Below are 27,170 nucleotides of genomic sequence, written 5' to 3'. Positions count from 1 at the left end.
GGTTTATTTATTTTAATGAGTCGTCTCGTTCCGCCTCGCACAAACGCACTCACGCACGCACTTTTCCAAGTTTGCGCTCGGCGGCATGAAACGCAGCCGCGGAAATCCTACTTTTCCAACCCTTTCGCAAGAGTCGCACGAGGGCGTTATAGTACAGTGCCTGTACCTCCACGATGCCTTCCGATGCTCGCCTCCGTACGCCTGTAAGTGCATATGAGGCCTAAGTATGTACCGGGAGTGGAAATAAGGGTTGGTGTAGGTAGGGTACACGCACTGAAGGGATCAATGCCCGGGGTGCACCGCCCTGCCGAGTACTTTTTACCTCGCGCATCGTCTACGCATCTTCGCATCCAGCCAACCCCTTTTTCCCTTAGCCTTTCATCCCTCCAACCCCCACGCCTTCTTTCCGCACTTTCCTCTCTCTTCTCCGCCACGTTGTCAACCCTTCCCTTCTCTCTCTCTCTCTCTCTCTCTCTCTCTCATCCCTCTGTCTCGCCTCGGTTCTCGGTCCTTTTCGCACTTTTACACTCGGCAAACCCTACCCTACCCTAAGAATAACCCCTCCGCGCTATCGCATGATCCATATCTAGGAGGACTGCACCAAGCTAAGCACCACAACCGACCCTCCAGCTCCTCCCTCGGCACCCTCATCAGAACGTGGGGTAGGTACGTGCAGTGTGATGTTCTGTGAAGCACCTTCCCTCACACGTATATATAGCTATACCGTACGTACATAGGTACAATATGCGCACCCTCCACGCACCAGGAAAAGGGTCGCTGGGTGGTCTAGATTTTTAAAGTGCCTCTGGGTTGCTAAGGCGAAACACCTATAGCCATGAAGTACAGTCAAATCCAAAAGACATCCGGGTTACACCACACCGTACCAGACCAGACTTCCTCCCTTAGTCTTGCTATACCCATGGGAATGTAAAATACTTTAAACTCAGACGAAATACCCAACGTGGTACTTCGTTTGCCATGAGGATTATTAAGTATACCGACAGCAATGCAAATATCTACCTGCGGTCTAGGAATAGAAAAAGGAAACCCCATTCTGGTACAGTTAATCACAGGAGATAATGCCACAAGGATAAACCCAGTCGCTACTTCAGGATACAAAGGCACGTCACTCAATCGCGTCCTTCGTCAAGTTCTGCCAGTCTGAACGGTGACTTAAAATATTCGTCAAATCTTCACAAAAAAAATAATCCCCAGTGCCACTCCTAAGCACGGAAACACGGAATACGTACTAAAATCACCATTTCCACGTGCTTTCCTATATATCTCTGCACGTAGCGTAAGGACAACCAACTCCGACGGCATCTCTATACACGTATCCTACGTCTTGGCTTCTACACTCATGATAATACGTTTTCTCAACGAAGCCATACCGTATTCCAATTTATTGCCAAGGATCGCTCCAAGTTACCAACACTGGCTCTACCTTCTCTCTAAGACCACCTGAGGTGCAGCGTGGCATTCAACGCAACCTGCAATACTTTACGTTCCCGTTTCCTTGTCATTCAAGCAACGGGGTGTACCCGTGACATGTGCACGGACGATCCGACAGAAGGAAGAGACGAAGCAGACGGATCGGCGACGGGCGGACGTCCACGTTCCGCGTATCTACTTCCACGAGTATCACGTATGTGGGTACGTGCATGGCTCATACATGACGCATGTATACCATGGAGTCCTACGCTTGTGGATGCCCTGACCAATCGACTCTGTATGACATACACCGAAGTCACTGTGTGGTATCAAGGTACCAAGGCACGGAGGAAACCACGGATCTCGAACCGGTAGAATCGGAAGGTTTTCGTTTCTCATGCAGCGTTGACGGAGCGCCGGCATCAGGCGCAACGCCGACGACAACGACGATGACGGAGAGCACGAAGAGGAAGAAGACGAAAAGGCTCCACCAGAGGCCCAGGACATAGGCAGAACGGCTGTACCGAACTCTCGATGGCTACCATCCTTATTCCGTATTCGGATGCGCATTCGATTAACATACAGTTGCAACGGCCACGTTGCTATCCATCCTCTGTACCCCTTTTCGCATTCCCTTACTTTCGCATTCGTGCGTATGTACCCCAGGTACGTACCCCACGTCCTCACGTACGTACCTACGCTTCGCAGCCACTGTATATAAAGTGGACAGGGGTATAATAATGTTTGCGCGACTATGCAATGCGCTCGCGTTTCAAATCGACTTCGACTGGGCATTGATCTTTGATCTTGAGGCGAAGGTACGGGTTTACTCAATGCATTCTCTTTGCTACCGGGGCGCCTCTCGCTGTACGCAACTCGCCATTCTCTTCCTCGTGATACAGTTTTTATTTTCTTTATAATTGGCATTTTAGTGTCTACTCGGATTTTTTACTTTTTTACTATTCCGACTGCAATCTGCGTGCTACGTCGGCCGGATAATTAATGTTTCATTTTTTTTTATTTTTTTTTGTTACAGGTGAGTCTCAAATTTTTCCTGTTCTTAACGGTTAGAGATGGCTACCCATCAGTTCTCTCTGATTAGAGCTCTCCTGCTGGAGTTAATATGAAGACACTCTTAACGACTTTCGCGCGATAGACCTCGCACCAAGGTAAAATTACGATTCAATATATGTATAATTGTATACGTATGCATATATGGTAAGAGGTATCAATATGTGGACGATCACCTAATCGAATCAGCTAAATCCAATCGTAAATATAGTGGAAGGAAAGGACAACGAGTCCCATAATAGTCTCGTAATGTATCGAGCAGCGAATATTCCCAAGTGGAACACGAGCGTCTTGCAAAACCGTGTGCCACAGCTATATAAAACGGAGTGAGAGTAAGAGTAGGTTGCAGGAGGAGAGAAAGAGGCGAAATTCCAAACAGAGTCGTAAAACGGCATGGCTAAGACCGGCTCAAGAGAATTTTACGGTCCTGACTCCGGTAATCCGCATCTTTATCGAGTTTCATTCTAATAATCATGAAACGGGTCCTAACCGACCACTTCGCTTTACTATCTATTTATTTCCTCGCGATATGACGTACGCGCATAGGACCAGGCTAGGGAATACCGCACAGCCCGCAATTCAAAGGCAAAGACCAAAGTGTCGAAAGCATTAGAAGACGGCAACAGGACTTACGTCCAATTCGCAGGATTATTTAAGCTTCGTTGAAAAGTCTCTCGCGGACGGTATTAAGGGAATAAATTAATATAAAATTACGTGGAACATCGGCTACGTTAATACAAGGCACGTACACGGTTATTCGAATCGTACCTCGAAGGTACCATACGAAAATCGATGTATCCATCCGGACCCGAAGGTTTAGTCTCTGGCGGGTGGTATGCGCGCATGCATCCTGAGATCAGTACGTAGGTACGTGCGCGTATGCACGGTATACGTACTTACGTATGGCAGCCGAAAAGGGGGAGAGCACTAAATTAAAGTAAAAGAAAAAGAGCGAAAACCCAAAGCAATGCGAATGCATAGCTACGGCGACACGCATCGATCAATCATTCGCTAATTATGCCCGCGATTTCTTTCTTTCGGGGATCGGCGGGCAACGACCGACGTTAAACCCCCCCGAGGTCTTCCGTCCTGTGCCCGCGTGCGCATGGAAGCCCGCCTTGAGGAACCTCGGTCCTCCTAAGGAGGAGGCCGTACGAGACGGACAGCCAACGGCCCAGGAAGGCAGAAGGCGCAGCCAACCGGATCGGAGGCGTATTAAATGGAATTAAGCAATTAACCATTTAGCCGAATTAGCACACCGTTGCAGATGCAACCTCGCGATTTTGCAACGGGCAAACGAGCACCGGTTGCTCTACACGTATATTGCGAAGGCTGCAGAAACAGAAGGTACGCACACGTTAAATAGTAGCATGCGATTCAGGTGTCTCGAAGAACGCGGCTTCCCTCGGTAGTCGTTAATTAACGCGGTATGCTACCGGTGTCTCCTAAGCGATTCCGAGCATCAGGTAAATGCTTTCCCGTAGGAGGAAAACAATTCTATAGGATTTACAATGCCTGTCTCGAGTTCCGTCCGCTAGGCGCGCTGCCGTCGCCCACGTGGTCGGCGAGTTTCACCCATCGGAGTTACGACGCGCTGGCTATGTAATACATTATCTTCGCGGAATGACCGGGCTATGACAGTAATGACTCGCCATAAAGTAATTAACGGTAGCAATAAACATCCTGGCTATCCGTGTCGCGGACTAGAGGCGCAAAACGTGAGCCGAGTGAGCGTTCCCTTGGAGATCTTGCCGATGTTACCGAGTCGGAACAAAAGAGGAGGCACGTTGTCCCGTGGTGCCGCTATCAATCTACGTCATCGGAAGGGAAGCAACGAAAAGTGAGGTTACTCACGCTGAGACACCCGGTATTGCCGGTGAGTGCTGCTTGCAGTGTATCCTTGACGTACATAGGCGTCCACGAACGAAAACCCGAATCCTTCATGAAATACTACCTATTTGCCTAATCTGGTTTGACAGCGAAGTGACACCATGTTGTGACGGGACAGACGTTCGGCTCGTCGAAAATTCTATTTCCCCTCGCCTCTCGCGCTATGTAAGTTGATCTATTTCGTATAATAGGACAGCTAAACTTCTTTTCGTCCTCTTCTGCTTCGGCTCGTATACGTTCGTAGCGGCAGGTACCTGCGCCGGGACAACTACCTGTCCCGTCCCGGCTACCAACGGCGTTCCCGTATGCCGTATACAGAGGGATCCAGATCTCGAAATCTCCCATAACCTCCCAGCCAGATAAGAATCGCCGTTTCATTATGCGCGTTTAGTCGTCCGTGCGTAATTTCCTATTCCTTCCCATGTATGCGCGCACGCTACGCGGAACGGGCATCGCGTCACTTTTTACTCCCTATCATTTGGTCGCTTCGCTCGACTCAATTAAATAAAAACTGTGCTCGAACCGACGAAGGAATCGCTGTACAGCGCGAATGAGAGACGAGGACGAAGAGACCTTTCGTACACACGTGAGGATGTCATGTCGAGTTTTCAAACAGACAGACAGACAGACGGACCAGGCACGAATACAATCTAGGAATGACTTCCTAGAAAAGTAGGAGGTATTAGGAAATTCCATCGAGAATAGACTCGAGTGTACTTACGATTCCTTTCCTCTTCGATGCTGCAAGGTTATATCAATCTGTCAGAATTATACGGGTACCAACACCGGGTTGACTTGAATCGTGCAAACGAGCTTTGCTTACTTTTTTATTTTTTTTTTCAATACCTCCATATCTATCAAACCGACCTTTACGTTCTAGTTATGCAATGAGAGTCGCGGAAAATTATAGATTGCAGAACCGATAATGATCTGGTAATAGGACGGATTTCGTTTTGCCCTTAATGATTCTGGCGTGTACCTACCTACCGCGGAGTAATGACAATCACTCGTGTATATTGAATGACACGATTTAATTTTTTAGCTTCAAGAAACTTTTCAATTTTACGTCACGTGGGAATATGTTTAGCGCGAATTCTTTGGCGCATTCAAATATTCTGAATAAATATCCAACCAACCGGGATTGCTATTCCGAATAATTTAGCGTTAAGTGGTATACATACGGCTGCCTGCGCAATCTCGGCAACAGGGACCTACATGCGAAATGACACGGTAGGTGACAAAAAGTTAAATATCAAAGGAAGCTGCGTTATTTTGCAAATACTTTTCGCGATATATGTGTACAGACATGCAGTTCGAGACAGAAACGCGTGAGAACGTACCTGAAAGTGCGAGAGAGACCATCGTGCGCGCGGGCGTTCTGATATATATATATATATATATATATATATATACATATATATTAGATATACATATATATACACATTTCACATGCACTCATGGTCGGACCTCACACGGCAGTACCAAACGAGACTGGATGTTTGCTTAGCTGTCTCCGCTTCTCTTTGTGTCCGTCTACCTGCTCGTCTGTCTCTTTGCATTTAGCCTGAAATGTGTATTAAACAAACAGCATTAATACTTGATCCGCTGTCGTGTTCGCTGTCGCGCATACGACGGCACTTCCGGTCTTTCGCGTATCGACGGCATTTGCCAGGATGCAATAGAAATGATTCACGAAATGGAGGATAAAAAAATTAACTGTGTCGGAAGGAAATTCCGGACTGACTCGGGCAAAGACTCATCAAACATTCCCGTTGTATTAGCTATGTAAATTTTACTCGTCGCCACGGTGCAAATGCTCTGACGAGATTGGCACTTTTTTTCAACTCCTATAAAAAGAATGCAGCACGGTACAGTGCCGTACTTAAACTCTTGTTCCTGTAGGTTACGTCACGGTGTCCTTCCGAATCCCAAGGATCTCACGCTAGAAATCGAATAAGGATCTCGCTGAGCGATAACAGACAACTTCCGGAAGACGTTCCCAGACGGGTGAATTCACAACGTCCCCGTCGGTCGCGCTGCCTAAGCCATTTAATTAAGCGTCGCAAAACGTCTAGCGCGTAACGTTTAAATGCGCCTTTAAAGTCGACAGAGTCGCGTGCTGGAAAAACAGTTCACAGGCCGAGCGGTACGTAGCGGAACAACGTCTGGCATATAGCAGTGTCCACGGAATCGTCGGCAGTGTCAATTCAATTCTTCATGCTTAACGTAATGCATTCCCTTAGCACTCTCTTTATTCTGGCACGTGCACGTAATACCAGACTGTAGCAAGTACAGCCGTACGAAATTGCGAGAAGTCCAAAGCTTTTGTCAGTCGACCAATGTGCATAAGTGACAGAGCCTACTGGTTCGTTCCTTCGTTTCTTAGTTTATTCCATGATTCCAGCTCGCTTCTACCGGTCCAGTCTGCTGGTCAGGCGAAGCAAAGCAAAGCAGGCATCGAGAGGCAAGGCAAAGCAAAGCAAAAGCAAGGTCCAGCCAACTCCAAGTCGAAGTCGGCTGTCTCGGATTACATCGTGTCACCTCGCCTTGCCTTGGCTCGCACCAACACTCAGGAAGGGAACACACGTGTTAACATCTTGTCGGGCGAACCCCAAACCCTCTGCTGGGTCCCCCTTGATCCTGGCCTGAGAACGAACGAACTCGAAGCGGAACACCCTGCCTGGCGAATAGTCTTTCCTGGGGAGACTACATTCTCCTAATTACCTATAGGTGCCATGCCGATCGTGACTGCATCTATGCCCGTGCCACTGACTATACGATACTCGGACGTTTAGACACAGAGGGAATTAAATTATTCTTATGGTAACGTCTGTAGAGAAACATGTTATAGATATAGTATAGAGATACATTTTCTATCTCGTTTGAGATTGAACCTACAGTGGTTTTTTTTTTCCCCGTCAACAGGCCATATAATATCACCAGATTAGTCACATTGTGTACCCAGCTGATTCTCGAAACCATGCTTTTCCATTAGCACACCCGTGCTCCTATCACGAATAAATAAAGCTCCAATAGCTTTATCTTTGGACTGTGTCAATCTCTTCCTTTTTCCCGGAAAAGTAGCTTTGAATTTCTGAAACGTATATACATGTATGTATCCGTATATTCCAAAGAAAGAGCAAGGACACTGTATACGAGTCCCATAGGAGGAGATCTAGACAAACTATCGTATACTCTCGATCAATTGTATAATTCTTTGTATGAACATTGTCAGAGAAATCGGAGTTAACTAGACGCTATTCTATCCAATTTGTGTAATATTCACCTGGCTGCGAATAACTATACGCTCGAGATAAAGAGGGCCGACTGGTTTTCGTTGAATAATGTAGGCGGGTCCATGGGTTCCTATCGTTACATCGGGTGCTCGTCTTTTGCGATTCAAAATCAGGGGTGTAAAACGTGAGTATTCTGAAACAACTCGGACTCGCAATATATATATATATATATATATATATGTATACACGTTACTTATATATGGTGCACCTATAGTTACATACGCACTACTTCAAAGGGATACACCAGAACTTACAGAGTTACTGACGAACGGACAAACGTAGGACGAAATTCCGATTTCACAAAGAGATAAGGTAATGTCACGTCTATAACGGTACACAGAGTGGACCGAGGTGCATACGTTACCTGTGCTAAATATGTCGCATATGAGTATTAACCTACACGTCCGAATAACATCGAAGAATGCTGTAGCGGGATAAATTTCGTTCACAGACTTCAAAGACTTGGTGAAAATAATGGCTGATCTATTGATAGAGGAATTTTAAAAAAAATGATCAAACTTTATTTTATACGGTGATTCAAGAAAATATGGCTATCGCGACGAAAAGCAGGTGCACAACTGCTCCGAGATAAAACAGAGCCACTCTGATCCTCGTCCCAGATCTTATGCTACTAGAGTGCGATCAAAATAACTTGAGGCTAATTTACACAGAAGCTGAGAGATTTAAAGAGATTGATCGTAGACGTTCGATCCTTATGAAATACCTACGTCGGTGGGTCTCTTAAGCTCCTTTGGCTGTTTAAAAAATATCTATATCATTACCATGGAAAAAGGTGCACGTGCGACCCAATAACGATTTGTATACCGCAGATGCACGTTGAAGAGGGGGAAAAAAAACAATAAATTGTTTAAAAATCCTATAGGAATTGGATAACATCAACTAGGTATACCCAGCACTTGGATTATCATTTTCATCCCTTTGTTCCACGCTCGTGCCAGATGCATTTGTAGTCACGTTGCCGTGCAGTTTCCCAGTGCATAATCGGCAGGGAACCTCCTCACCAGGGAAACAATAGAGTTTACTATATCAGTCGGAGACCTTTCGCGCCCGCGTTTACAACTATTTATACCCACCACCGTGTATAAGTAAAATCCAACGTTTCTCGTATCGCACGTACCTACGTACCGCGCTATCGCTACATAGAGTGCAATAATAAATGCACGCGTGCATATAGGCATTACGTTACGCGCCCGTGTAGCGCTGCACGTATATACTCGGGATATATATACATTCATCCGTATAGCCGAATGGCAACGATATCGGTATTCAGATTCAGCTTTCTAATGCACGGGACAATGACTTGTACTCGTTCCTAACAATGGCGGAGAGTTCAAAGTTGTAGGTACATAACCTTCCAGCCTCCCAAGACCATTTAAGATTGCATTCGCGACACTCGCCAGCCCTCTGTGTCCTATACATCAACTGGAGCAGCACTGCACCCCTGGAATGTTCAAGAATAACGACCGATCGTAAATATGGTCTTTGGTTATGGATGAAAACCCATGAGATCGGTTCCTCTTAGATCGACATGGTTCCTTCGGAATTAGTATTGGAGGCTGCATCTGGTGCATGTTGCACTGATATGCATTCGAATCAGTCTCGACGTCACTGCTGCCACCGTTACGATCCATACGTGGGTTTTGCGCCTAGGTTTATTTAGCTGGCCTATACGCGCCGGAGACACGGGTATACATTATCTATATACATACCGAGTACGAGTTAGTTGTTATACGGCCATTATGCGTCAACTATGTCTCTTCTGACTGGTGTGATTTCGAACACGTGTGCTCTGGTAATGCAGTAGCGATTCTCATATCCATTCGTAGGACTGCTTTTTCTTCAATCCAACAGTCGCACGCGTATTTCTGCCGGAACAGAGGGAAGCTGACGCCCACGGATTGCAATTTACAAAAATTAGTATCGCGGATGGTCTTCACTTGTGCTAAACTGTCTGGGGGGTCTTCGAGAGAAAAAAACATATATGAATAAGAAAATTATAGGATCGACACGGTTAATGGCCGACTTTTGCTCGGAGTTGCTTCCAGCTAATCGATTCGTGTCACACGTCGCACGTTACATACGGTATCAGCTCCTGTTAATGTATTCAAATGAGATTTCGTATAAACAAAAGGGAGGGCCGCCGCCTAAGTAGCCCCACCGTAATTAGTTTTGGCCAGGAGTTATGGCGTTGCTCGGTTCACACATATAACGTACACGTATAACCCCACTGCCGTCGTAGTCTCTCATGTGTAATATCGTCCCGACGCCCTACACGCTTATGTATACTATACACGCTCATATGCATTAGCATAATGTTAGTCGCACGCAAGCAGCCCTTTACAAGGATGCGCCGCATCCAGCCCTTTCCCTTGGTCCTGAAGGATCTTAACCAATGGGAAAGCCGAAAATACTTAGGTAACACGATATCACGGCCTACGGGGAGTCGATCCCCGTAAACGGCTGTCACGAGTTCCGCGTAGACGGACACCCTTTTACCCGCAGCTACTTCTTATACGGTAGCTCCTCGGCCCCGGCGATTAGGCTATGCTAAAACGAAGGACAAATTTCGAGGATAAGGTGTCCTGTTCGATGACTCCTGTCGGGAACACCCGATATCCCTATGGAACACCCTGTATTACGCGTGGGATCACCCAAGTGCAATACGGAATCTTGTCGAGGTGTTGATATACATATTTTTTAATCACTTTTAATTAACGGATTACACTTTCTTTTTTTGTTACGTCCGCCCATACATTAAAATTGATTGTAAATAAATGGCTGGACTGTACACTTGAAGTTTCTTTTTGCTCTTTTCTTTTTTACTCTGCATTAATTCTGTGTACGCGTATACGTATATGAGTCGGTATCCCTGATTCCTAGTATCAATCAATCCGATCTGGTCTGAAGGTGCGAATTATCAATTATGGAATGACAGTGCCGCAAAAGCCGGATTATTATCGCTAATACCCAGTAGATACACAAAGTGTACCAGTGCCGTAGGTACCAACGTAATAGAGGTTCAGCGCCGGCGGAGATCCTTATCGGTGAAAACACCATAAACGCGCTGACACGTTAAATGGACATCGGGAGGAACAGCCAAGACGAGAGACGACCGTATGGAGCAGAGCGCCCGGTGTGTAAAATAATATCGCGTGGCTCTCCTCTCCGTCTCTCGAAAATAGAAGCACGCCATTTGAAAATCGACACCAACGATAACCGAACCTGGCGGCCCGACTGATGATAAGATCTCGGTCTTCTCTGAAGTCCCCGTGTGCCCTCGCGAGTACCCGTGGGCCGCTGCTCGAACGTGGCTCACGCGGTGTGCATGGTTCGTGGGGTCCCAAAACCAAAAGTGACAAAGCGAAATGAAAGGATACATTCCAATATTTTAACGAGTAGGCTGGACCAAAACTATCTACGTTGCCCGGGACCGGGCGAAGACATCTCAATGTAATAATGTCCTCGTACCCAAACCTTTCACGAATGACATCCGCGTTCCCTATTATGTCACGCTGCCTTTGGCGAGTCATTACTCTTTTAATGCGAGTCATTGCTCGGCACTCCGTCATTCGTTTCACAGTATGAAAATTGTATACGGCAGTCCCCGTATATAATATAGGTATATTGGAAAAAAAAATGAAAAACCAACAGACTCACTCTGTTTATCGTGATTGGGAATTTTTGAAATCATAAATTTTTTTCAAAAATTATCGTTACCAATTACACTCATATACAGAGGAGAACCGACTGTATTTATCTCGCATCACCGAGTTTTTCCCGATTTTCGAAAATTCCAAGGAGCCAGGGAGGCGTCTCTGGGCGTCGTAGATCGTCGCCGAGATAACGGCGACAAAGGTATACCTGCGTCGCGACGAGAGCTGCGGTTTGTCTTCTTAGAGAATACTTTCGAATACATATACCTAAGGTGCCGCTGTCCTTTTCCGTTTGAAGATTCACCGGCTCCTCTCCATACGTACTCGTACATCCTTAACCCCCGATGGTTAATGACCTTTATAATCCATTCCCAAAGAAACTCGCAATTTCTATCGAGGATTCCGATCGACTAATTTTTCTTATCCCTTCGCCTTCGCGTGTAAGAATTCAACGCGTCTCCATACCTAATTGCCAAGAGGCCAATCAAGATCCGCCGCAAGACCCGTTTACTCTTCAATAAGAAAATACTATCGTCTTGCCCAGTTATAATACTACCAGCGTGATTTTTCCTTTACGACAGACGACAGCTTGTGCATATACCGGTTGGTCGGAACTGTAACACGGTCTCTGATACGTTTTAGTAACGTCTGTCAGCAAGAGTATCGGTAATGTCAGCAGTGCTGACACGAGGAATCCTCCCTGAGCACAATGAGAGGCAAGAGAAGATTGTACAGTCGGCTACTCGGGAAACTTGTCCCTCGCTCATTAAGACATTTAACGGCCGCCATATAATCGATTATTTATAGAGATATTTAAAAGTGGAAGGGACTCCGCGGCGTCTGATCCGGGATGAAGACGTCCAGCGTCTTTACTGCCGATTTCGTGTGACAAGTGCACACTCGTATACGCATCTAAGGTTCCTGCGTATGCACGCGCCTCGCTCGTACGGACACTTGTTACCGCGGCACCGCATACGGAAACCGCTTGTCGCAGGGGGGATCCCAAAGGAGTCAAGTTTTATAGGAGTGCGTGAAGTGTATTTTCGAGGGACACCCGCTGCCTGCCAGGACACTAAACGCCTGGCGTGGCCGTCCAGGAGGTCCTTCTTCTTCTTTTTCTCTCTCTCTCTCTCTCTCTCTCTCTCTCTCTCTCTCTCTTCCTACAGCAGCCATATCCTCTATTCTGCATTAACGCTGATTTATCAACATTATTAATACCTACCGAGTGCTAGAGCGACTGACGATGATGCCACCTATTACTGCACGCTATACGAGCATACATAATCTACCGACAGAACTTTTTGGCTGGATTATACATTTTCCATTCGTTTACTCTCCTCCCTGCATATTTATTGCTCGCTCTAGCCCCTTAGGGCCCTCTTAGGACTCCCGAATGACCACCGGCGGCCGTGGGAATGTTTAATGGCGGGAGTAGCTAGCACGGGTGGGCACGATCGCACCGATGACGTTGGAATATCGATTGATCCGATATGAAGTTCGATTGTCCCATAATAAGAAGCCATTGGACTATCGTGATATAGGAATAAAAGAAAGCACAGCAGTCATTCAGATATCAATCGACGATCTCACAATTCACCTGGTATATAATAAGTACAGGGAACAGTTTCGCGAGAAAGAGTGATAAAGACGGAGTGATTAATCGATAGAGGGTGTAAGAGTGAGAGAGAGAGAGAGAGAGAGAGAGAGAGAGAGAGAGAGAGAACGAGAACAGATCTTACGGACCACCGTGCTCCGACTACTAGAAGTTGCAATTGGAAAGTACTCAAGCAGGATTTACGTTTGATACGATGTTAAATCGCAAAGCGTGCCGCTATATATACCGATAGGTATAATATCCAGTAGAAGAGCTACAGAGAGTTTCGACAACATAATTCTCGCAGTACTGACAAACCTGTCCGCGATTTCATTAATGGTCTTCCATAAAGCAGGCAACGACTATATTACATACCGCGAATCCCGCTTGCCGCAGGCCTCCTTGCCGGGATTTGTTTCGCGGTTTACGAGTATAACGTATGTACAGGTCGGTATACGATAATGCGAAGATAGTTTATACGTCCGTGGCTCCGCTCCGTTACGTAATTTATACTTCACGTGGACTTCGGGGCTGCGGAGCCGAGTGGGCAGGTATGTAACGCATTAACGTTATAGATACGGGAGACATCGGACATGGGCCCTTCGCGAACCCTCTAACGACCGTGATCACTAACTTTTAAATCTCTCACATTTATATCGCGTCCACGCTTTTTTACGTCCCCGTCCTGTCCCTCCTCCTCCTTCTACTCCTCCTCGTCACCGTCGTGTCAGGCGCGCCGCCGTCCCGAGGGAACACGGCGCCGCCGGCACAAAAACTACACGTCGGCGTCGAACGCTTCGCCAGGAGACAGAAAGGCCGCGTGCGAGCCCCCAAGCGCTAGTCAGCGTGCGTGTGTGTGAGAGAGAGAGAGAGAGAGAGAGAGAGAGACGTTGAAAAAAAGAAATATAGAGCGAGCAAGAATAGCTGAGAGAAAAATCATTTTTCCTAGTGTACATACACTAGGTACTTAGGTACTCATCCCAGTATCCATGTTAAAGAGTTTGTACTTTGCTTTGGCTGTAAAACGAAAAATATAAAAAGACACAGTCCCATCTCTCCCACTCATATCGCGCAAACGTTCACTTTGTTTCTCTATTTTGAAAATGTCTGCAGTGCCGCAAGTAGCACGTATTGAGCTTTGCACTTTTTCACGATAATGGAACGCTCTTCCTCTCTTGGCCCTTTTACCTCTTTGCTTCTCTCTCGCTCTCCCTTGCTCTTCCCTCTTTGTCTCGATCTGTCTCCACGGTACGCAACGATGGCAGTGTAACCCGTGTACACCGTGCTACGTATTACGTTATACCTATACCCTTTTTTACCTTATACAGGAAGAGCCGCATGTCCGATGAAAATTAATTAGTCTTCAAAAACCCCGCGCGGTTACTGTAACGTATTACGCTAGTTGAACCAGGTGTTTTCACGTGTAAGGACGAGCATCCGATACCAGGATACTATACGGTATATTGAATGTCCCCTAAGCGGACCGATTACATCCCATTAAATTATTTATTTGCCGTTGAGAAATCTACTTTCTATTTCCCGTACGTTCTCTATGCTCGTCCACTCGGGCTACTATGTTATGCATGAACGCTACCTTCTCGGTTAACGAGCTATATCGAAACAAAATCATTTCCAACTTGCGCACTGGGATAGTTATGTCGGTCGGGCCCTTTTCAAGCGTATATTACAGAATCAATGATCGAAACTAGTCGAAGTGTCCGAGAGAAATTTAACGATCGACCGCCAGGACGTTCTCAATGGCCATTAACGGCGGATGGGTATGTACATAATATTGGGAGTGTATTGGGAGTATCGATTATTAATAAATTTTATTAGCAAATCCATCTGACGATCGCGCGATCCATGTCACGCAGTACCGATAATATTTTATGAAAATAAAATATACAAAGTACTTCCTCCGCGAGGCTCGTTGCGTTTGTCATAATAAGACAAATTACGAGAACCCTCGAGTAAGCAAGACTCGAGTCGCTCTTTGTCAGAATTCTTCTTTTCCCTCTTAGTTTCTTCGTGAGTGCTTCTTTTCTCTCGGTCCTCAGTGCTGTGCGACTCCTTTTTTTTTCAACCCATAGACTTTATAGTTTTCATATCCTTCTTCCTTTCACTCCTGTGAACGACAACACAACGGGAATCGCTCTCCCAGAGTGAAAACATGAGAAACGAGGAAATTATGCGGCCGATTACCATAACTCCCGTGACAATCTCAAATAGATTTTTACGCGGATCAACGGCATTCGTGCCTCGCCAGTACTATGAAAGAGTAACCAACGTTTATGCATGCACATAGAACTCGTCGAAAGTCGCGTGCTTGAGAATAACCATAGATTTTTCGGACTCGCAACTAACTTCGAGTGTCACTGATTTCTATGCCATTCAAAAACACCTATGATGAATCCTCGCTCAAGCCCGAGGCACGTCGCGCCGTACGTCCACCTTATGCCGGGTTCTCAGCCCCTCTGGTTAGCCGCTCGTTCCGATGCTAATGCTAATGTCGCATATCCAGTGCCTTTTTACGGCACTTGGCTCGCGTGCTACAAAGGGACCAGAGGAGGACATACATTTTAATAACCGAATTAGTTAAACGCGCCTTGTTCGTCCGCACGAGTGGACCGGCGGCTGCTGGGAGCTCGCGTGCCAGAGCCTTTACTTTTTGCCGGCGTTTAGAAAAGTGATAACCCTACTTTAATTTAGATATAGTCGTATAAAGATATATACATATACATACAGTATGTTACCACAGTTTAGGATAGTCAGCGTAACGCCAGATGACGATAAACGAAATTACCATAATCAGAATTTTGACAGTTCATCTTAATGATCTCTGTCGCGAAATAAACAGTCAGAATGATTCTGGCAATGACGAAAAATCGTATATCTCGTGTTATAAAATCATCGATGATCTTCGTAACGGTATTTTGTACGTCTGACAATTCTCATTTGGACTTACAGTAACGATCTCTCAGCCCCCCGATAATCCTCGGAACGTTTAATTGGCCGAAGTGGTAATTACCCAGCGTGGTCGATCCTAGGTACCGTCGAACGCCATACAGTGAAGGATAAATGGTGATCGGTTCTGACAAAGCTATATAGCTAAAGCATATAGCTACAGGTAAAAGACGTAAAATTGAATCCCATGGTTAAAGACTATGGGAATACCGCAGCACGTGTGGTTATGTATAACTATATATTCTAAGGGAGGGAATAAGAGGTCCGGAGTTCTCTGTATACGTACGCAGAGGGAGTGGGATCCACGCGGCATATGTTTGACAAGGGAACCAAAGCAAACATAATGCTCGGCTCTCAACCTGCAATGCAATTTATTACAAGATACGACCCGAGTTAAACTCTGTTCGCGCAGTAAACTTAACGGTGCCCCATCATAAAGTAGGACTCGGGGCGTTTCGTCAATAAAATCACCAATAAAGGCACGAGACCTTCTAATGGTTTTCGCTCTGACCGAAGGACGCGATGATTTCCTTGTCGGTTTCTGCTTATTTCTCGTAATACGTATATACCGTATCTACGTTGCGGTTTCTAAAACACAATGGCCACTTTGGAGACAGTCCCGGATTCCAAGTAGAGTCCTCGGACATGTAGTCTGACTCGATATTCTTTCTTTGTCATTTTCTTCCTCCGTCTCACTTTCTCCTTGTCTACTTACCAAAGGAATGAGTTCATCGTCTGCGGGTCGTGCGAAAGCAGGAAACGGAAACGTGCGGCAACTGGAATGTTTTATCTTCTTGGAAAACCACGGGGTTTCTGTCTCTCGTATTCTACACGGTGACGCAAGGGTTACGGAGCGGACGCGTTTTAAAGTATTCTGTTAGGAATTACTAATTGGGAACGTCCTCAAACCTCGAATGACAACCTGTTTAGGTGCGAACTTACCTGTCGCCTCGTAGCCAGCGACAAAAACTTGCCGGTTCTTGCGGGCAGCCCGTGACACATTGTGCGGTGCAATACGTGCCTTGAGGTGTTAAAGCGTGAATCATTTCCTCTTGTTCGTTAGCCAGTCCAACTATACACATAGGTACGAGGATGACGAACGAGGAGGTGGTAGGTGATGAAACAAAAATTTACGCGGAATCGTCCCGAAGTACGATTTTACACGGTTGTTTCGTTCAATGGAAATGATATTCATTCATGATGATGACAATCTGACAACTTGATGACTGTATCTTGACTCCTGTGTAATAACCGCTCTAGGATTGCCATGAGGTGTGTCTCGTCGATCATTTGTCAACCGGTAGTAATACTTCGTGTGAACTTGTCAAATAAACACGGCCGACAAATTCTAGTCTGTTTCTCATAAATCGGTTGAAGTATACACCGTGGACAATTTAGTACTTATTTACACTTTCGAATTCGTCTAGATGGAAATAACTCGCTGGTCCAAGGAAAATATGATTCTTAAAACTGAGGAGTTGGGTAGGTCTGATGTACGTGCGTTGATGAAGATAATTCAAACTAATCTCGAATAGGGACAGAAATTCTTCATTCTTTTTATTAAAGCGGACAAAAAATGATTCTTTATTTTGTATAAAAAAAAAAACTTTCTACGGAGCACTTAAGACGCAAGGCGTGGTCGCACGGAAGAATTCGTGCGTGGTCGTAAATTTGTTTCGATGATCCGTAAGTATCGTAGCCGTTACGGGCTTGGGGGATTCTCGAAAGATTGAAAACTCGCCAGAACAGATGATCTGGATTCCATCCTAAGAGCCAAAGGGACACGCGTACACGATCATCTCGGACTCGGCCAGCCATCGAGGAGGCCCTCGCTGATTTCAGGGATGCGTGAAGAGCTGACATTCGAGGTGTGACAGCGGCTCGTGGAATCGACTTTGTTACTCGGTTCCCCATTAGGGTTTTGCTGCGTTTTGTCTGCATCGACAGGGTGCCATCGGTGCGTCGATCCGTGACGAGAGTCTCTTCGACGTTGTCGTCACTTTCGGATGGCCTCCTTTCATTACAATTACCATCTCTTAGCCAAGAGGACCACGACAGTTTCGGAGTGTCGAACCCTTGCCTGCTATAATTATGGAATACGCAGCATCCCACGACACACGTATAAAAAAAAATTTCACATAAATTTACTGCGTTCCGTCAATAAACAAATTGTGTACATACCTTTAACAACGGTGTGAAAGTCCGTAGCGAGTGCCTTGCCTAAAGAAATACCTGAAAGGAATACAGGATTAATGACGAACCCAATGGCAGTGCTTAATTAACAGCTGCTGACGTATCTATTAATGCCCGGTGACGTCGCGCCAACGCGATTCCCAAGATTAGGTAAAACAAGATTTCTTCGGTGAAACGCACGCGGCACTCATCCAAATCACGTACCGCTAGAAGCCGAAGAGTCTGGCTATGTCCCCCTATACATAGAAGGAGAATAAGATTTCTGGTGAGCTCGACGCGCGCTGCGAGAGGCTGTTACGGTTCGGTGAGAAAAATGGTATTCTCTGTTAAGGTGTCTGTTGGCTCTCAGAAATTAATAGCGGCGTCTCTAATTGATACGTAGAATGACTCTGGGATACCTCAATTCTTGTTTCTCCTTCTCTTCTTCGACCGTCATATACACCTCCTACCTCCGCCTCGCCCTACGAACCCTCTTAGCCACCTTCTCAGCCTCGGATACATCTTTCGCAGTCTCCTTATTTCTTTTACATACCGTTCGCAGAATCCCCACTGTCTCTATATCTATATATACGTACGTGCTCGTTTCAGCCACACGTAGGAATTCGCAGGCAAGGTGATATATTTCAAAGATAATGACACGCGCCCAGTGTCCTCGAATTTTCCTTACAATTAGCAATTCTCCCCCTCTCTCTTACTCTCCGTCTCTCTTCATTCTGCTTCTTTCCCTTTACTTTATTTACCACCATCTTATCCACTCATCTCCCGTATCCCCCTATACTCTCGCGTACGGAATTCGTAAGATCCTCCTCGGCTGCTTCCTTCCTTCACTCGCCGTATATACCATACATAGACACCTAATCCTGGGAACGCTCCTCCCTCGCGAATTCCAGAAGAGCCGCAGAGTCGAAGAACGGGATGATTTCACGAACGATTCGCCGTCTATGAGAATGACTCACGACGGACTCATGTTATATACGTATAGCACAAGAGGCTATGACATACCGATACGAGTAACGCGTGATATTCCCAGAAGACGGTAGCCCGAGTTCTCGCTACTTATTTAACAAAATCTTCTTCAGAAACGTTAATCCACACGACGTCAGACGCTCGACCGTTCACGTCGTGAAGCCCGAAGAAGTTTGCTTACTTTTCTGAAAAGGGGAGCACGCGGCTCGCGCAGCCTCCTTCTCATATTTTCATTCGTAGAAGATGATCCTCGGGTAGTTGATGTTTTACGGGCACGCACGAAGCAGACTCCGGAATCGCCGCGGTGTGTATATTTGAGCGGGGAGCTGTGGAAAAGGCTGGGAAAAGGAATTGCTTCGAACCTGACTTCGAGGCCGTTGGCTGCCGTCTCTGCCGCCGTTGCCTTCCTGTCATCCTTGCTCCGAGATACTGAGTAAGGACGGGCCCCACCCTTCTCACTTCTGGGTAACGCGTGTAAAATGCAGTTTATTAGTTTATTTTTAAGGCCCCCGAGCCAACCGCACCGCCGGCTGTAAAACTCGTATCGTGGAATAAAGTCAGAGCCTAGGAACCGGGTCCGTGTGTTCGGTGAGACGGTACCGGAGTCACCTGTGCTATGGAAACGCCATAGCCGTCTCTTATATACGTGACTTTAGACACACGGTTACCATATACCATACACTTATATGTATACTATATGGAAGAAGGGAAGATGGGACGATCAAAGAGGCCCGAGGAGTTTTATTTCTACGACGCGCTATCAAAGAGGCAGCTGACCTGTTATATGACTTATACTCTTCCAGGCATCCTCGGGCTGCCTAAATGCCGCGGGTCCGAACCAGGCCCCATATATAGGAAAGATGTTTAATTAACATTTCCCAATGACCACGGGGAGCCGAACATTATTTTCGTTCACGCGCTCTCGACGCTTCCGAGTCCCGTTGCTCCGCCACTCCGTGTCCGTCTTACGGCGCCGCCTGTAATCGCAAAGCCATTACGCGTATGCTTGCCACTTATTTGTGTTTAAAAAATCAAGGAGCCAAGAGGAATATCGAGTAGAAGGACAACGACGAAAAAATTATCCTCGTATATACCCTCCGGGTGCTGGAGCATTTAATAGCAATTATAAGCGCTCTTTATAAGGACCATGCATAGCTGTGGATCGTTCTATAAGCAGATGGCGAGTCGAAGGGTGTTCATTATAATATTGGTACTGTCTTTCAGGGTTAAAATAGAATTAGATAGGTTGGGTTAGGTTAGCGCTGGAGGGGAGGGCGCGGGCATGGGGTAGGGCCTGGCATTCGAAAATTGGTTAGAGGCATTGGTGCGTAAGGCCGACGTTAATCAACTAATTCAGCCGAATGTTAAATTACTCCGTCCGTTGGTCCCTTCGTCTGTCCGTCCATCAGTTCGTCTGTCCCGTATGTCTGTCTATCTGTCTGTCCGAAGACCCGTCCTTCAATGTGTGTGAGTCCGTCAGACCGACGGTCTGTAATCGCATGTCCGGTGATTATAGGACTCCTTACCGATACCCACCGCTTACATAGGTGGACCCGGGTATTATTATAAGTGCGTGCTGGCCCTGCGCTGTTATTTTAATATCGTGTTTACAGGTCTTTTCAAAAGTCATCCAGCACCTCTCGACCCCGATGTAACCTCTTCGACACCTTAAGAAAAGAAAAAAAAGAGAGAGAGAGAGAGAGAAAGAAAAACCGATACAGTAATAAAAGAAACAGAAAGATCAGTCAGCCAAGGCCCCAAAGAGTTTACGAGGAACGAAAGGCCCAAACGCGAAGGGAGTATTGCGCGTGCTCCGAATTGAAACTGAGACGTGGGCATAAGTTTTTAACAGTCCGTAAGTGAAACGAGCGCGTCCCGGTAGACTCGTAAATTCCAAAGTCAATTTGATATTTCTGTGGATTCGAATTCGTACTCTCTCCTACTCCCGACTGCTGCTACGGTTTCAGTCTCCTTGGATCTCTAACCGCTTAAACGCCGCCGTTACATCTGGAGAACACGAAACCGCGCTGCTTTTTACAAGACTAAACACTTTTTTTCCCTCAGTGTTTGGAATTCGATTCTTTGAGGCCCCACGCAAAGCCGAACCCCCTACTGCCTTATGTCACTCGCCTTGACATTCGCCCAGAGGAATCTCCACTGCTTTAAGATGAGTCGGGTTTACATCGGTTCTTGGATGTCCTATAGGACGTATATCCGTATAAGTTTCTTTAGACCTTTTCAGAATTAGTGAAACGTGTCGCGTTCGCCGTGAGAATAGACCCAATGCAAACTTCATTGTCGAGCCCCGTACGAAGCCCGTAAACGTAACTCGAGCGAGCAGATGCCGCCATTCCTTGAATGAACGCAAAAGCGAAGATGCTGCAGGCTTATAGGACAAATAGCAGCGTGCCCTTCTAATTCGGGATCGTTCCTCTTGACACGTGTTCCTACACGAGTATGGTGAACATGGCTGAACACAAGTCCCGTGGTAGAAGGGTGCCCAATAACACACCGTGGGTATAACGTCTGCGTACTGTAACGGATGAGACGATTTATTTAGGCAACGATTCCAAAAACTTTCAAAGACCCTCCGCATCTCCCTCTCTTTTCCTCTCTCTCTCTCTTTCTTACACCTTGTGTACTACGTGTGGCTTCGTCAGTCGCATGCTATGCCTTTCGCGGTCTCCCTCTTTCACGAATAACAGAGACCCAAGTGAATTCTACGAAATGTGCAATTGCAAGTGTAAACTGCAATTTCGCTCTTTACAAACCGTTATATATTCAAATACCGTGTATATACCTATAGACGTTACCTTGAAGATTCGAGAGAAAATTTGCTCTCTTTGCCATTGCACTTTTCCAGACCTCAGAACACAGGGAGAAATTTACATCGTTCTTCTCTCCTCCTTCGTGACCCTCGGAATTCCAGGAAAACCTGAAAAATTGGCATGATTATTTTCCCTCCGTTTTTAGAACAGTGCCTAAAGATAGGCGGCACGCTGTCGCGTGTACGGTCCAAGGCTACTATCCGCCATGGTTGGCTCGTTCGCAAAGAAACAAAGTGAAGCGAAATAAAGAAGCCGTCGATCGCCATAGGAGAGGGAAACAGGAGAGAGAAATAAACTGCGGCCGATAAACTCTCACGCCCCGTTACGAGCCAGTTACGTCGATCGAGGGAGTAACGATAGAGAGGCCTTGTTCCTCGCAGATTACGCTGTCCGGCAGAGAGCGGTAAAACGTCAGGGTGCCCACGCGAATACGATATTTCCGAGTATTGTTTCACGAGTGAGTGCTATCGCCGTCATTGAATCATCCCGTCACTTTTTCGAATGACGTTTGTTCCGGATTGTATATTACTGCGAAATGCTTTGGTACACAGTGTCCAACCCATGGCCTCGCCTTCAAGTGCGATAACGACCCAAGAGCTGGTGGCCTCTCTTATTCTTTTCTCTTTATTCTTATTTTTCACGTACCCTGCTGCACCATTTATTCTTTTGGCTTCTCTTATCTTCTCTTTGTCTCGACCGACGTTAACCCCCGTCCGCCCACTAGGATTTCAGCAGCCCCAAGCAGAGGACCGTTTCGACTTCCAGCATCATCAAAATACCCCGTGCTACGTATGCTAGGTACTACCCCGTACACCTTAACCCCTCTGCGTTCTGCTGTACCAGAACTAAGAGATAGGTACACGCCTGAAGACTTTGTGTATTTTGCGTTATCTTTCCGTAAATACCCCTTACGTCCATATAACTACGTTCCGTAATGCCAGTCCAATATTGGCTGCGTACATAGTGTATCAGCTTGGTGGTTCGTGGACGTTGATAAGAATGATAAGAGCTAGAGGGTGAAATGAAGTTCAGTCTAGTCTGAACTACCCTTGCACTATTCGAGGATCGAAGGGCTGAATTTTTTTATAGCTGTATCCGAAAAATTATTTAATAAATTTCTCTTTCCTCCAAATATGATAACTGCCTGCGATGTCCGGCCATATGTAAATTTGACTTTTACCATGGATCTGTTCGCGACATTAGCATGCACGTTATGTAAAGCAATTATTTCCTGGCTGAGTTAGCATTGTGTTCCTCAACAGTGAGTAATCACGTATCACTAGGGAACTCGTTGCGTTGCGTCTCGCGTGTGAATCATTGTCATCGATATGCAGCCACGCGTCACTCAGCCGGGGATTAAATATTCAAATGCTGTCCACGCCTTCTTTCTCCCGTCCGTCTCGTTCCGATTTGATTGGTATTTCGTGGCCAGGCGTGAATGTCTTCCGAGCGCGTGCCTGCGGCTAACCAAGACACAACCTGTTCGAGATTTCCTGTCTGTGAACTCTCCTCGCGGACGTAACTTACAGTTTCCGATGATCAAATGGGATTCGAAACTTTCGTACGATATCCGGGAGCATGTACAAAAGTGAATTCCATAGGAAAAGTTTGGCCATCACAAAGTCCTGTGTGCTCGATGAAAATATATTTTCTGTTTAAAGTCCTCTCGCGAGGATGGGATTAGTGTCAGATAAATCTGTCGCGCGGGTTCGATTTATTCATCGCTCCTATACATGTATACATGTATATAAGATTATCCGTACAGAGAAGAATATTCAAGAGTTGGGTACCTCTTTTGATCAGCCATCCAAGACGGGCATCCCGTGGAGTCCTTGGATCATTTCTTTTTCTTATCTGTCGCGAATGAGAATACCTGCGGATTAGTGTCTCAATGGAATTAAAGCCAAGTAATGCGCGTCTGTTCCGTGGCGTTTGACCCGAAAATTTACAGACAATTCAGAGGCGCTTCAGTGGTTACTAAGGAACGTAGATTAGACAGACGTACTGTTTAACGTGAGTGGAGTATCTAACCCCCTAATTACAGTACGCGTGAAGGAAGATCCTGTAAGGTAGTATAAACGTGGACTTAGGTAGCGGTCATGTATCTTGCGCACGCAACCTCTCCCGGATATCCTGCCGAACCGATACGCAGATCGACGATCCCACGCTTCTATATAAGACACTGCGGATGCCTCTTTCTCGCACGGATGATTCGCCCAGAATCGAATGGCACGTCGAGATGATCTAGCCGGTCAATGTATAGGTATAACTAGGAAGAATTCCGTCACTCCGAAGTCTCGCGTGCCAATCGAGTACGAGCGTGGTCCTTGGGAAATAGTTGCTTTCGAAACTTCTTGATTTCTTCCCGTGAAGCGCAGCTATCTTATCGGTCGCCCTCTCTTGCGGAAGTAACTAGCCTTGCGCATACACGTATATATGAGAATACGGATCAGAGTTTGCCAAATCTATTTGCCTTTCCGTAGAGCTGAAAACTGCGTCGTCCACGGCACAGGGGCTAGGCACACTCGAAGCGCTTGGGATATGAAGGAAGGAAAGAAAAGTGTCCCCACTCGAAAGTTTCCAAAGGAATAAAGGTATCGTTGGTACATGGCACAAAGTAGTGGGACGTTTCACAAAAGATACGTCCAAGGCGGAGTTACCTTCTTCGTGTTACAGATTACACTCTCATACCTACGGAGTTCCGGTTTGTGCCTGATTCGTTAAAAGTCTCGCGTAACAGCCTGAAGACCAGCACCTGCCTAGGACCAAGCGAGTGACTGAATGACTGAGTCACAGTTTGACTCGTGTGGACCGGTGTGAGCTGGGCCTTAAAGAGAGTAAAGAGAGATAACTATTTCTGATGGAGGTACACAATTAGCCCTTTGTACAAAATGCTTCGGGCCGTTTAAACCTAGCGTCGCAAACGATTGCCAAGAGGATGCACCTTTGACATCCGCTACGTCAGAGCCAGGAACGTGAGTTATGTTTCCTCCTGGGCGACGTTCGATACTAACCTCTATCAACACACTCATTCTCAATCCCTTTATCTGGACTTGCCCGGTCCGAAAAGGGTTCACGAGCTTCAGCCTCCCAGTGTATATATATATATATATGGCGCGTTGAGACGCGGCTACCAATCCTTGACAAAAACACATCCTCTTAACGCGACGACGTGAACGCGAGTCAAGAGAGCAAAACGATCTCGCTGAATATCCAACGAAGGCAAAATGCTTTGTAGCGGAATAGCCGTTCCAAGAATGATCCCCTTACGCCATCCTGAAGACTGCGAAATACGCCGAGCGAACGAAGAAGAATAGCGGATAGATTCGGACGCTCAACTTCCGGAGGAGACGTAACGGCAGAGTTTTGGCAGCGGGGTGGTCGAGGGAGTCGCAGAAGGAATAAAACGAAGTAGTGCCGGAGAGATGAAAAAGAATGAGATGAAATAAGAATAGAGAGACTCGGTAGACCGGTCCATGAGAAAACCGGCCGATGTCCCAGTCAAAACACGTTGCGGTCCACGGAAGGATCACGTTGCTGCGACAGGTAAACTGGAATATTTAATTGTATTTTTACAGCTATTAGCCCCCTCTCCCCCCCTCTCCCCCACGTCCCCTCTCGATCACTCTTCTTATAGGTGGCTTCGTGGCAAGAGATGCTGCACCTCCTAGGCACATGCGTTCCTCGTGTAAGAGCAGGTCATGTATACCTAGATGTTTACACTGCTCAGTCGTTGCTTTGTGTAAACATCCTCGCTCGGTCTGGCTCTGTAATTCTGTCTCCATTCATTCATTCACGCAACCTCCTAATCGCTGATACAAAGAGACACCGAGCTGTTTGTACAAACAGGCCGGGACCGTACAATGCCAAGTCAGTGAGTCATACGTGCCGTAGACTTTTACGTCTTCCTGGAAAATCCATCCTCACGTGCAGCCGTCCCGACGCATATTGCATACGGCATCTTTCTCTATATGCAAAAGGTTTGTTGCACTTGCAGCGTACCGTAATTACCAGTTAACCTTGCTGGCTAATCGGCTCCCGGGCTTCTGTTCCCGCGTATCAAACGGATGTTAACCCGATACGTGTAAGGACGTAATGACAGTCGCGAGCTACTGTACCGGTGATGGCTAATAGCGCGGAGCCAGTTTGATCGTTAACACAGCATCCAACTGTCATCCTGGGACAGCTCTGGAATCTTGGAAACTTCGTGAAAAGTTTCTTGTATACGTGTATACGGTCTAGGACGCGAAGAAAATTGGTCCTGGAATGAAATGGGAATGATCAAGTAGAAAAGTTTTACACAGCCGTGTTGTATCGTGTATCGGATAAGCACGAGGTGACTACGTGTGTATCGGACACTGCGATGAGACGTAGATTTTTCGACGACACTCGTTAGCGTAATTGCATGGATAATTAAAATTCTCATTTGTTGCACAAACAGAGGACCTCGCTGTCGCGCAATCCTCGTCCGAATTAAATGAGAAGGTTTTCACTTTAATGCGTTTAATTTTCTAGGTTAAGCGGGAGCAACCGCGGCTCCTTACTCCTCGCGTCGCCTCTTTCTCGCGTTCCCATCTCTTTCTTCGGGCGGCTTCTCCTTTTCCTTCTTTTTTTTTCTTTTCGGAACAGCTGAAAACGGGTTCGAGAGTGTTAAGCTAAGTTGAGCGGTGTTCCGCAAAGGGCCCGTAAACTGACATTTGTATCCTACGGGCACACAGCCGCCTTCTCGTACTCCTTATATCCGTACGTAACGTCCCTGCGTAGCACATACGCCATTGCGCCAAGCCGAAAACCTTCACTTCTGTATTTATTATGGGCAACTGGTAAGCCTAAGCCAAACACCGAGGTATATATCGAGTAGTCAAGAAACCACCAAGTATAGATTTGTAGGGCTAAGTACTGACGTGGGATATTTAGATATATGACGGTGAAGGATGCTTATACGTACTCATCCCTTTTTGGGATTAACGACTTGCGTTCATTCTCTCTCTCTCTCTCTCTCTCTCTCTCTCTCTCTCTCTCTCTCTTAAAAGACTCCTTCAATTTAGATACCCTCGCCCATCGCAGTAAAAATGAACTTAGACTGTCTTAACGCGTGCCCTCTTGAATACCTTATAACGTGTGTAAGAAGGGGTTGGTTTGCTCCTGGTCGATCTCCTGAGGTCTCTCAGTAACACGCTTGCCACGCTAAGCCAGTTACAGACTAGAAGAAAATGTATTTTACGACAGGCAACCGGTACGTAAACGCTAGAGCCACCCTTTC

General features: G+C 46.4%; 2 protein-coding genes across 2 annotated transcripts in view; one reads left to right on the top strand and one right to left on the bottom strand.

Annotated features, from left to right (window-relative positions):
- LOC107274753 (ephrin-B1) overlaps positions 1-27,170 on the top strand; it is a 529,858-nt gene that overhangs the window by 387,535 nt on the left and 115,153 nt on the right. The gene's annotated exons all lie outside the window — the stretch shown is intronic.
- Positions 17,493-27,170, bottom strand: part of LOC107274754 — a 130,323-nt gene continuing 120,645 nt past the window's right edge. Inside the window, exons 3-5 of the mRNA XM_025091919.1 lie at positions 21,893-22,014; positions 18,102-18,152; positions 17,493-18,003 (exon numbers count right to left, since the gene is read on the bottom strand). Coding sequence (XP_024947687.1) covers positions 17,957-18,003; positions 18,102-18,152; positions 21,893-22,014 — 220 coding nt within the window. The 3' untranslated portion in view covers positions 17,493-17,956. The remainder of the gene's footprint in view (positions 18,004-18,101; positions 18,153-21,892; positions 22,015-27,170) is intronic.

Source organism: Cephus cinctus, unplaced genomic scaffold, assembly GCF_000341935.2.
Source record: "Cephus cinctus unplaced genomic scaffold, Ccin1 Ccin1_scaffold0101, whole genome shotgun sequence".
Classification (NCBI taxonomy): Eukaryota; Metazoa; Arthropoda; class Insecta; order Hymenoptera; family Cephidae; genus Cephus; species Cephus cinctus.
This window is presented reverse-complemented; position numbering and strand designations above follow the sequence as displayed.